This window comes from Onychomys torridus, chromosome 3 (genome assembly GCF_903995425.1).
Source record: "Onychomys torridus chromosome 3, mOncTor1.1, whole genome shotgun sequence".
NCBI lineage: Eukaryota > Metazoa > Chordata > Mammalia > Rodentia > Cricetidae > Onychomys > Onychomys torridus.
In genome coordinates, this window is record NC_050445.1 from 40,186,277 (window position 1) to 40,198,751 (window position 12,475).

The following is a 12,475-nucleotide window of genomic DNA, read 5'->3' on the forward strand; positions in this document are numbered from 1 at the left end:
ACCACCTCCTGGCTGTTGGTTTGGTTTTTTTGATTTTGTTTTTTTTTTTGTTTCTTCTTTTTTTTTTTTTTTTTTTTGTTGTTGTTTTTTGTTTGTTTGTTTTTCAGACAGGGTTTCTCTGTGTAGCTTTGCGCCTTTCCTGGAACTCACTTTGTAGACCAGGCTGGCCTGGAACTCACAGAGATCCGCCTGGCTCTGCCTCCCGAGTGAGTGCTGGGATTGAAGGCGTGCGCCACAACCGCCCGGCATTTCCCCCGCTTTTTTTTTTCCATTTTCTTCCTCTGGGCGATTGTTGAGGTTTATATCTTGCCTTTCTTTCTTTTTCTTTTTCCTTCTTATTTTTTTTGAGAGGCAGGGTCTCACTGCGTAGCTCTGGCTGGCCCAGAATGCATTATGTAGACCAGACAGGCCTTGAGCTCACACCTGCCTCTGCCTTCCAAGTGATGGGATCAAAGGTGTGTTCCACCTTGCCTAGGTCCTGTTCTGTTTTTTGTTTTTTTGTTTTTGTTTGTTTGTTTTTTAAAGGTTAATGAAATTGTTCTCTCAGAGAAACTTTGGCTTTGCTTGACTCTCAAGCTTCATCTGACTTTTAATTCTTTGACTGGCAAAATCTGCTCTGGCACCCTCGGATTTATCAGTGCCACACATAAAAGGCTGACACCCCTCAGCCTGCGCATAGGACTGCTGTAGCCCTACTATAGAAATGGAGGGTGGGTTCTCATAAACACGTAGCAAAGACAGTCTTAGCTCTATTGAGCTCAGGATGAGAATGAAATGCACAACCTCCAGGAAAACTGAAATATCTTATTATTTTCAAATTCCTTGGGATGCTGGGCTTGGTTAGGTACGCCATAAATGCCAGAACTCAAAAGGCAGAGGCAGGGGAATCTCTATGAGTTTGAGGCCAACTTGATCTACATAGCAAGCTCCAGGTCAACCAAAGCTGTCTCAAAAAGAAAAAGAAAAAGATTCCTTGAGGTCTCTATATTCCAACCTATTCTCAAATTTGCCAAGTAGCCAAGGATGGCCTTGAACTCTTTATCTACCAAGAGCTGGGATTATAGGCTTGTGCCACCATATGCAGCCATAGAGGGTATCTTGTTCTGGTATTTGCTCCGCCTGTGACCATGACCTTAAGAGGTACGTAACCTCTTAAAAGGAGAGGAGAGAGGGATCACCTGTTTCGTGCTTCCTGGTGTGATCGGACACTGGACGGTGTGAGAATTGAACCAGGGTATTGGTGAAATTATTAAGGCCACTCCATGTAGTTAAAAGGGAGGTTTATTTTGTGGGGTAACATAAATGAAGGGGTAGATTGCAGGGTCTGGCAAAGGTATGGCGCAGTCTGGCGGTGTTCTCCGGAGAACTCTGCTCGGTCTACCTCTAGCGTCCAGGGTCCCGGTGAAAGACCCCCACAGGAGATCTTTCCTCAGGAGAGACCCCGAACCCAAGGAACACGCTGAAACCACGGATCAGATGCAAACAGCAAGAGGGTTTATTCAAATGCACAGGTACCTGGGGCGACAAAGTCTCTGGGAAGACTTGCGCACCTTCCTAGGGGAAGGGGGACTTTTTATAGGATCCTAGGGGCAGAAGCGCGGTTACAGAAGCGAGAAGCATAGTTACAGGGTTCCCATTGGTTGATTCAAATAAGGCCAGGGTGAACTTGGGGACTATCTTTAATTTTCAGAAATGTGCAGCTGTTTGTTCTCCAAGGCCAGGTGGCCAATTATAGATATCTTGTTCTGACTCAAGGTTTTTCTCCCAAGGCCGGGTGTTTGACATCTCCTGCTTTGACTCAAGGTTACTTTCCCAAGGCCGGGTGTTCGACCATAGTTATCTCTCTCAAGGCCGTTTCTTAGGCTAAGTTACTGAGACGGGGGGGGGGGGCATTTCATTCCCCCATTTTCTTTTGTTTTAAATGGAATCTTTCATTTTAGGATGGAGAATAAGGGGTCAATTCCATCTCTGACTGTCGGAGCCTCTGATATTGCTGGGTTAGGACCAAAGCCTGGACAACAGAAACCCTATCCTTGACGAATTGTACCAATCTGTTGAAGATATATGGCCCAAATAATAAAATGAGCAGGAGGATGATTAGGGGGCCCATAATGGTGGAGACAAGGGTGGTAAACCAGGGTGACCTTTGGAACCATCCTTCAAACCATCCCTGTTGAGACTCGAATAGTTGTTGTCTCTGTTTTAATCTTTCTCTCAATTTAGCCATGTTATCCCTGACTACTCCAGTATGATCTGCATAGAAGCAACATTCTTCTCTAAGGGCCGCACATAGGCCACCTTCTTGTAGGAAGAGGATGTCTAACCCCCTCCTGTTTTGTAAAACAACCTCAGATAGCGATGTAAGGGATTTTTCCAGGGCACTTATGGATTCCTCTAGGGCCTGGATGTCAGTGTGCATAGCCATCTGTAGTTGTTTGAATTGTGCAGTTTCCATGAGCGCCGCAGTGCCAGTTCCTATGCCTGTGGCCATACCCCTGACAGTTAATCCCCCCAGCAGTAAGGCCATTGTCATAGTCACGGGTTCTCGAGGGAATCTGTGTCATTCCTTATAATAGGTAAATACATATTCGGGGGTATGATAAACAATTTTGGGCCATAATTCTATCAATATACAATAATCAGAGGTCAGATTAAGTACTGCCATTGAAATACATGGAGTCAACCCAGTGCTGCAGGCCCAATAGGCTCCAGTGGGGGCTACCAGGTAGTAGGAGCCCCCGATCATCTGTTGGGTGGTATTGCACAGGAACTGGTGAGACTTGGGCATCTTTCCTATACATAATCCTTGTCCCGCAACTTCGGATAGGGTCAACCTATGTTGAGGGGTGCGGGTGCATTCTGTGGATGGGGTAGTGTGGTTAGTGAAATTCCCTGTAACAGCGACCCCTTCGTAATAAGGGGGACTTGAAATTAGGCAAAGCCAGCAGCTTCTGGTTTTGTTTGGGGCAGTGAGGTTGAGGGTTAGATATACCCCTTGGATTAATTCTAGGAGCCTATCTCCAGTGCCCGGTCTTACAAGGGAAGCAGTGGTGGCCATGCTAACTGTAGGGGACAATGTAGTAGACTGGTGGGGGACCTGGGCTGGGGCCCTCTCAGGTAGCGAGGGTGACTTCTGTTCTGGGAGAACAGGGTTGGAGCCCACATGAACGTTAACTGATTCTATTTTTTGCTTTATTTGGAAGGTGAATCCCTTATCTGCTCCTGTCATATAGAACCTAACTCCGCAAGATCGCCCATCGGTCCATGAAGAGAACTTTGTGCCCTTTGGAGTGAAGGAAATTAGTGAATCATCTCTCTGGTGATGCCCCTCCTAACGTTAGGAGGGCTACTAGGGGGATTAGGGGGACCCACGGGTAAGTCTTTCTTTAGTGGGTTTGGAGAGCGTTGAACTTTCCATGTAGATGTCTTGGTGCTCTCAGCTTCGTCGGGTTCTTTGGCGGCCTTCACATGTGACGCGTGGACCCACGCTGCTATCCCGTCAACCTTGAGTGCAGTGGGAGTAGTTAGCAAGACAGTGTATGGTCCTTTCCACCTCGGCTCTAGGTTCTTGGATTGGTGGCGTCGGACCCAGACAGAGTCCCCAATCTTGAATGGGTGAGGCACCACCGGGCGGTTCAGTTGCTCCTGGTAGGCATCGGCCAGGGGTTTCCACACCGTCTTTTGTACCAGTTGGAGGGCTTGAAGGTGCGCCTCCAGGGTAGGGCTAGTGGCAAAAGAGGAGATATCAGGGTGAAGAAAGTTTATTATTGGTGGGGGAGTCCCATATAAAATCTCAAACGGGGTTAGGCCGTGAGGCCCAGGAGTATTCCGGGCTCGGTAAAGGGCTAGTGGGAGTAGGAGCACCCAATCTCTAGTGCCAGTTGCGAGCGTTAATTTGGTTAAAGTCTCCTTAATGGTTCTATTCATGCGTTCTACCTGTCCTGAGCTCTGGGGGCAGTATGCACAATGGAGTTTCCAATCGATCCCCAATAGCCTGGCCACCTTCTGACTTACCTGGGAGATGAAGGTGGGCCCATTGTCTGACCCCAGTATCTGGGGCATCCCATACCTGGGAAAGATGTCATCCAGGAGTTTCTTGGTTACCACGGTAGCAGTCTCTTTCTTGGTAGGGAAGGCCTCTGTCCATCCTGAAAAAGTGTCTACAAAAACCAGAAGGTATCTGTATCCATACAGCCCAGGTTTTACCTTGGTGAAGTCAAGTTCCCAATGGACTCCGGGGCGGTGGCCTCGCAGGCGGCTTCCTCTGTTCAGATGGGTTTTTCCTGGGTTGACTTGGGCACAAGCAGGGCAGCTGGAAGTCACCTGTTGGAGGACCTGTTCCTGATTCAATAATACAGTGTTCGAAGCCTCATCAGCCAGAAGGGCCTTCATCTTGTTTTTGCTTAAGTGGGTTAGCGCGTGGAGGAACTTGAGCATGTATTTAGTGTGGGAAGTTGGCATAACTAATTTGTCATCTATGATGTAAGCTTGTTGTTCGGGGCTCCATTCCGCCCCCATTTTCTTTGCTAGTTCCTGGTCCTCCGGGCTGTAGGGCATGGGGTCCCTGCTTGGCTGTTGGTCGTCCTGCAAGACCAGCAGCTGGTCGCCCCTGGGGGGTTGTAAGGCCACTGTCCGGGCAGTCAGATCGGCCAGCCGATTTCCCCGCGCTATGACAGAGTCATCCTTTTGGTGCCCAGGACAGTGTATAATGCTGAGCTGATGTGGGAGGAACAAAGCCCTTAAGAGGTCTAAAATTTCTTTTTTGTTTTTAATTTCCTTGCCCTCTTGAGGTCAAGAGGCCTCTCCTCCTGTATATTTCTCCATGTACATGGGCAGTGGCGAAGGCATATCTGCTATCGGTATAGACCGTGAGTCTCTTACCTTCCGCCATCTGGAGGGCCTGGGTCAGCGCGACCAGCTCTGCTTTTTGGGCCGATGTTCCGGGTGGCAGCGGTGAGGCCCAAATTACCTCTGATGCGGTAGTGACTGCTGCTCCGGCTCTCTGTTCTCCTTCTTGGAGAAAGCTGCTCCCATCCGTGAACCAGATGAAATCTGGGTTCGACAGTGGTTGATCTGTTAGGTCGGAGCGGGTACCATGGGCCTCTGCCAGAATCTGGAGGCAATTGTGCTCCTCGGATGGGTCTGGCAAGGGCAGCAGGGTTGCGGGGTTGAGGGAGACAACTGGTCCGAACACCACTCGGTCTGTGTCTAACAACAGAGCCTGGTAGTGGGTCATCCTGGAATTTGAGAGCCATTTATCTGGAGGCTGCCGGACCAGAGCTTCCACCGCATGGGAGGATAACATAGTTAATGACTGTCCCAAAGTCAGTTTCCCTGCGTCCTTGAGCAAGACAGCGATGGCGGCTACCATGCGCAGACAAGGGGGCCAACCTGCAGCCACCGGGTCCAATTTCTTGGATAGATAAGCTACAGGTCTCTTCCATGGCTCCAGTCTCTGTACCAGCACTCCTTTTGCAAAGCCTGAGTTCTCGTCCACAAATAGTTCAAAGGGCTTAGTCAGATCTGGCAGGCCAAGAGCTGGTGACTCGAGTAAAGTCCTCTTAATTCGTTGAAAGGCCTGTTGTTGCTCCTCTCCCCAGTGGAACATGACCCCGGGCTTGGTGAGAGGATATAGCGGGGCAGCCATCTCAGCAAAACCTGGGATCCAGAGGCGGCAGTAGCCGGCTGTACCTAGGAACTCCCGCACCTGGCGGGGGTTCCTTGGAGGGGGTATGGAGATTATGGCCTCCTTCCTTGCTTCCGTGAGCCATCTCTGTCCTCCTTCCAGGGTGTAACCCAGGTAAATGACCTTGCTTTGGCAAATCTGGGCCTTCTTGGCTGAAGCCCGATAGCCCTTCTGTCCCAGTTTAGTCAAAAGGGTCCGAGTGCCTCTCAAACATTCAGCTTGGGTTCTGGCTGCTAGGAGGAGGTCATCCACATATTAGAGCAAGATTAAGGCCGGGTGCTCGACCCGGAACTCAGCCAGGTCTGAATGTAGGGCCTCATCAAAGAGGGTCGGGCTGTTCTTAAACCCCTGGGGGAGCCGAGTCCAGGTCAACTGTCCTGAAAGTCCCATTTCTGGGTCTCTCCATTCAAAAGTGAATAGCAGCTGGCTCTGGGGATGCAATCTCAAACAGAAGAAGGCATCCTTTAAGTCCAGTACCGTATACCAAATATGGGTTGGCGGAAGAGTGCTGAGGAGGTTATAAGGGTTTGGCACCATGGGGTGTATATCTTCAACCCGTTTATTAACCTCCGTTAGGTCTTGAACCAGTCTGTAATCCCCTGTCCCGGGCTTTTTTACCGGCAGGAGGGGGGTATTCCAAGGAGATCGACAGGGCACAAGTACCCCCCGGTCCAGGAGCCTCCGGATGTGTGGTTTAATGCCCTCGTGGGCTTCCCGGGACATGGGATACTGTTTGATTGAAACAGGAGTGGTGGAGGTTTTTAACTGAATAACAAGTGGGGGTTGGTCGCGAGCCAGCCCCAAGCCGCCAGTCTCTGGCCATGCCGAGGGAAATTCTCTCAACCAGCCCTGTATCCCTTCTGGTGGCTCCTTAGAGGACTCGGATTCAAAGAGGCGGTATTCCTCTTCCAGTCTTAGGGCTAGGACTTGTAGCGGGGTCCCTTTGGGTGCTATAACGGTCGACCCCTTGTCATCAAAATAGATCTGAGCCTTGAGCTTAGTCAACAGGTCTTGGCCCAATAATGGGTGAGGGCAATCAGGTATATGTAGAAAAGAGTGGGTTACCTGTCCAGATGCCAGCTGAACCTTTCTTTTGGTGGTCCATCGATATCTCCTGCTACCCGTGGCCCCCTGGACCAAAGATGTGCGGTCACTGAGAGAGCCTCCGGTATGGGTCAGGACTGACTAGGAAGGTCACTGGCTGCCCCCCGATCTTGAGAGTTATCCTAGGCTCGGGGGGGGGGGGCTCCTGGCCTTGACCTCCCTAATCCTCCAGATTGAGGAGGTCCGTGGCTCTTGTCTTAGTTTTTCCAGGCCGTCGGGGTTTCTTTGGGCAGTCACGAGCCCAATGTCCTCTTGCTTTGCAGTAAGCGCACTGGTCTTTGTCAAGGGGTGTCCTTCTTTGATCTCCCTTCCTAACTCCCTCTCTGACCTGTCCCTGAGACACTACAGCGGCCAGGACTTTACTTATTTCTCTATGACGTTTTTTATCTCTCTCCTCCTGTCTCTGCCACATTCTCTCCTCCCGCTCTTCGGGAGTTTCTCTTTTATTAAAAGCTTTCTCTGCCTCCTTCAACAAATCTGACAAATTGAACGAATTCAATCCCTCTAGTCTCTGTAACTTGGCCCTTATATCTGGACTTGACTGATAGATGAAAGACAAGATGACGCTCGGCGCCTGTCCTGGATCTTCCGGATCATATGGGGTATACATCCTATAGGCCTCTTTAAGTCTTTCCAGGAATGCTGCCAGCATCTCATCCTTTCCCTGGACCACATTTCTAACCTGAGCCAAATTGGTGGGGCGCCTAGCAGCCCCCCGGAGACCCGCTAAGAGCAACTGGTGAAAGAGACGTAGGTGCTCCCTACCTTCTGGGGTCATGAAGTCCCAGTTCAGGCGGGTGAGGGGAAAGGCTGCATCAATAACATTAGGCAGTTGGGTGGGTCTTCTATCGTCTCCAGGAACCTGCTTCCGAGCTTCTAAGAAGACTCGCTGCTTCTCCTCCACTGTCAGGAGGGTTTGCAGCAACTGCTGACAGTCGTCCCACATAGGCTGGTGGGTCACTAAAATGGACTCAATCAGGTTAGTCAAGGCAACAGGGTCCTTAGAGAATGGGGGATTATGCTGCTTCCAGTTGTAAAGATCAGAGGCCGAAAACGGCCAGTATTGAAGCTGGTGATTGGGTCCCTCCCGGAGGGGGAAGGCCCTGGATACTTTGGCTGGTTCATCGCGCTTTGCACTTTCCTTGTAGGCAACCAGCAATTGGGGAGGGAGCCGGGGTCTCCTCCTCCCGCTGTCCCTGTGGAGGATATTCGGGGACCGCCGGCGGCACTGGTGCCGCTGTGGTGACCGCCGGTCCCTCTGGCGCTGGCGTGGGGGCCGCCGGTCTCTCTGGCACCGGCATGGGGGCCATGGCCGCCAGTCTCTCCGGCGCCCGATTCCCCGGATACGGCGGTGGGTCCTCTGTCAAGAGGTCAATAAGGGGTGAATTGGGGTCTGGGGGAAGGACAGGGGTCTTAGGGAGATCCTTTCGTGGGAGAATAGGGTAAAGGGAGGAGGTAGGAGGGGCGAGAGGGGGTGGCGGTGCTGTCGGGGGGGCAGGCCTGGGGCGCTGGAGGGGAGAGAAACGGCCTAACCCATGGGGGGGGTACGGTCGCTAGGAGTTTCCATATGGCGATGTATGGAACCTGGTCCAGGTGGCCATGGGGACCCGGAGCGAAGACTTTTCCCTCCACCTGTGAAATAAGACTGAGGTTAAAGGTTCCCTCGCGAGGCCATCCTACATTCATCATGACCCAGTCAGCCTCGCAAAGGGTGATCCATTTCTTCTTCTTGACCACAAGTCCCTCGTTGTTGGCTCGTGCTTTCACGTCTGACCAGTGGTCAAGCGTGAGGCTCAAGGGGGTGGTGACAGTCTGTCCCATTGCTGTTTCTAGGAGGAGAGCGGTCAAACAGAAAATGACAAACGACAGACAAACGCAAATAAGACTGACACGTGCTGCGCGGCTCCGGCTCCATACCGAGAGCAGAAACTCAGACGGAGAGTGCTGTGAGGGTCCGGATCCCTCCTCTCCAACCAACTCCACGTATCCCTCGGATACGTGAGTGGCCCCGAAAAACCGTGCCCCTGAGGGGACTTCAGACACCCGTGGAACGTCTTCCAGGGTTACGGTGGGCGAAGTCCGAGCCCGTCAGCTCCTTCTGGCCCCATCGCACAGACAGATTATCAGATGCGCGCGGACTGACAAACAACAATCAAACAGGACAGGGACGACATATAGTGAGGCCGGCCGGCTTACCTCCTGACGGTGGGTCAGTGGTCCTGGGGAGGGGTCTCTATCTTGGTGGAACCTCCATATGAAAGACCCCCACAGGAGATCTTTCCTCAGGAGAGACCCCGAACCCAAGGAACATGCCAAAACCACAGATCAGATGCAAACAGCAAGAGGGTTTATTCAAATGCACAGGTACCTGGGGCGACAAAGTCTCTGGGAAGACTTGCGCGCCTTCCTAGGGGAAGGGGGACTTTTTACAGGATCTTAGGGGCAGAAGCGCGGTTACAGAAGCGAGAAGCATAGTTACAGGGTTCCCATTGGTTGATTCAAATAAGGCCAGGGTGAACTTGGGGACTATCTTTAATTTTCAGAAATGTGCAGCTGTTTGTTCTCCAAGGCCAGGTGGCCAATTATAGATATCTTGTTCTGACTCAAGGTTTTTTTCCTCCCAAGGCCGGGTGTTTGACATCTCCTGCTTTGACTCAAGGTTACTTTCCCAAGGCCGGGTGTTCGACCATAGTTATCTCTCTCAAGGCCGTTTCTTAGGCTAAGTTACTGAGACGGGGGGGGGCATTTCACCGGAACCAAGAGAGAGACCTCCTCCCAATCCTTGGTCTTCCGCTTCCTCCTCCACCCTGCCTTGTGGGCGTGACCATTACCGAAGCCTCAATGGGGGTTGGAACTTCCAGGCCAATGCTGGGATGGCTATCCACTACACCAGGGTCCTCTGGAACATCAGTCACTGCTCTTAACTGTGGTCACGTATCATGACAGGAAGCACTGTCTCCTTCAGACCCTGTAGCCCAAGGTCATGGGCAGAGCAAATACCACTACAGTATAATAAGTATTATTATGATGATGATGATGGTTATATATGTGTACCATGTATGTGTCTAGTGACTGTGGAGGAGGTCAGGAAAAGGCTTTGGAGGCCCTGGAACTGGAGTAACAGATAGTTGTAAGGTACCATGTGTGTGCGGGAAGCCAAACCCAGGTCTTCAAGAACAAGTGCTCATAACTGCTTAGCCATCTTCCCAGCCCCCAGTAGTGGGCACCTTATAAAGCAAGATGTTTTTTTCTTTTCTTTTCTTTCATGTGCATTGGTGTTTTGTCTGCATTCATGTCTGTGTGAGGGTGTTGGGGCCCCTGGAACTGGAGTTACAGACAGTTGTGAGCTGCCATGTGGGTGCTGGGAATTGAACCCGGATCCTCTAGAAGAGGAGCCAGTGCTCTGAACTGCTGAGCCATCTCTCCAGCTGCAAGAGAGCTGTTTTTTTTTTAAGAATGACTTTTGGGTGTGTGTGTGTGTGTGTTCGTTACTGTTGGTGGTGTGGATATGCATGTGTGTGGAGGCCAGACACAATATTCTGATCTATTTCCACCTCACTGAAATGGATCTAGACAACTGCTGGGATTCCTTGTTTCCACCCAGCACAGACTGGGGTTACTGGTGCACACTGGGGTTACTGGTGCACACAGCGGTTACTGGTGCACACTGGGGTTACTGGTGCACACAGGGGTTACTGGTGCACACAGGGGTTACTGGTGCACACTGGGGTTACTGGTGCACACTGGGGTTATTGGTGCACACACTGGGGTTGCTGATGTACACAGGGGTTACTGGTGCACACTGAGGTTACTGGTGCACACTGAGGTTACTGGTGCACACTGAGGTTACTGGTGCACACTGGGGTTATTGGTGAACACCGGGGTTACTGGTGCACACTGGAGTTACTGGTGCACACTGGAGTTACTGGTGCACACTGGTGCACACACAGGGGTTACTGATGTACACAGGGGTTACTGGTGCACACTGGGGTTACTGGTGCATACTGGGGTTCTTGGTGCACACACTGGGGTTGCTGGTGCACACAGGGGTTACTGGTGCACACTGGGGTTGCTGGTGTACACATTGGAGTTACTGGTGCACATTTCAAATTCCACAAAGGCTAAATAAGCATTTATAGTTTGCACTGAACATTGACTCCCCACCAGCTTTCTGGAAAAAAGTGAAATAAAGTCCTCCCACTAGACCTTAAAAATGTAAACTCTAAATTCCAGTTGTCGGGGTAACATCCTCACACTGACGGGGTACCATTTATATATTTTGGTGCTGATGGACATCCGTTACCATGAGAACAGAAAGGGCATTACACAGAGTGAATTTTGGTGCTTATCTTTCCGTCTTGTGAAAAACAAGATCCAGGCCCATAGGGACAGCCTCAGCTCAGCTCAGAGACCCCAAGAGCTGAATGATACAATTGCTGGGTCAGTGGGATCTAGTGGCCAGTAGGCTGGGCTTTCATTTTATTTGTTGTTTGAATTTTGTTTTGAATAAAATATGTTTTATGAAGCTGGGGATGTAGCTCAGGGGGTAGAATGTTTGCCTTTCATACACAGGGCCCTGAGCTTGATTCCCTACCACAGAGTGTGGGCAGGCAGGTCAGAAGTTCCAGGTCCTCCTCAGCTACAGAGTGATTTTGAGGCCAGCATGGACTACATGAGACCCTGTATGAAAACAAAACAAACAGAAACCCAAAAAGAAGTTTTATTTATTTGCTAACTTCTAAAAAAGTGTCAGTTGCTATATTAGTTGTGAATTTAGATTCAGCCAGGCTTGAGTTACTTACCTTGATTGTTTTAAATTTTGTTTTGTTTGTTTGGGCAGATTTTTGTTTTGTTTTGTTTTGTTTTAAGCATGGTTTTACTGGGTAGCTCTGGAAGCCCTGGAACTCAAAGCAATTTTCTGCTGCCCTGTGCTGGGATTACAGGCCAATGCTCCCACCCCTGGCTGTTCTGTAGACTCTGAGACTGGGTTTCATGACTAGCTGAGCCTAGCCTTGAATTTGCACAGTCTGCCTCCTAAGTAGTTGAGTTCCAGGCATGCACACAAACATACCTTGCCTGCAGTTAAATTAGTGTTAATTAGTGCACACCTTCCTCTTTGGATGGCAAACTTCTCTCTCTGGAAAGAAAGCATAATCATTTCCCTTGGAGTGTCTTCACTATACCCCACCCTGACCTACCCCAAGGGGATGGTGCCTGCTCTTTCAGATCCATGTTCTATTCATCCGTTTTTATGGAGATGTGAAGGTCAGCAGACATTCAGAGACCAAGAAGAGCACCTGGAGGTGAGAAGGGCTGGACCAGTGATTGCTGTAGCCTGTCTGTCTGGTGAGAAGGGAAAGATGTGACGATAGCGTGTGGATGGGGGACATTTTACAACAGAAGTGCCCCACTCAAAATGGAGGCCTAAAATGAACAAGAGAGGCAATGATAAATGCCAAAATACAGAGAAACTACCATTCTCAGATGTTACCAAAAAGATCCCAAGTGGTTCAACTACTGCAGACACAGTTTGACATGGGCTGGTCAGGTGGATCAGTGGGCACCTCTGACAACCTGAGTTTGATCCCAGGGACCCAAAGGGTAAGAGAGAACAGACACTCTCCACTGTGTCCTCTCCCACAGTGGCATGTGCATGTCCACACATACACTATAAACACATGTTTA

At 50.4% G+C, this 12,475-nt stretch overlaps 1 protein-coding gene across 1 annotated transcript; it reads right to left on the bottom strand.

Annotated features, from left to right (window-relative positions):
- Window positions 1-5,574: 5,574 nt before the first annotated feature.
- Window positions 5,575-8,611, bottom strand: LOC118580016. The gene is made up of 4 exons (XM_036181853.1): window positions 8,471-8,611; window positions 8,339-8,422; window positions 7,235-8,150; window positions 5,575-6,849 (listed from the first exon to the last, which is right to left on the bottom strand). The coding sequence occupies exons 1-4, from the start codon at window positions 8,609-8,611 to the stop codon at window positions 5,942-5,944; spliced, it is 2,049 nt and encodes a 682-aa protein (XP_036037746.1). The 3' UTR covers window positions 5,575-5,941.
- Between the last annotated feature and the right edge of the window lie 3,864 nt (window positions 8,612-12,475).

Excerpts from the sequence above, each read along its gene's own strand:
- LOC118580016 (XM_036181853.1), bottom strand. The coding sequence starts at position 8,611 with ATGGGACAGACTGTCACCACCCCCTTGAGCCTCACGCTTGACCACTGG. Across the intron at positions 8,151-8,338 it reads TATGGAAACTCCTAGCGACC|AGGACCCACCGCCGTATCCG; the intron begins GTACCCCCCCCA and ends ACCTCTTGACAG. Across the intron at positions 6,850-7,234 it reads GGCAGAGAAAGCTTTTAATA|GCTCTCTCAGTGACCGCACA; the intron begins AAAGAGAAACTC and ends CCCATACCGGAG.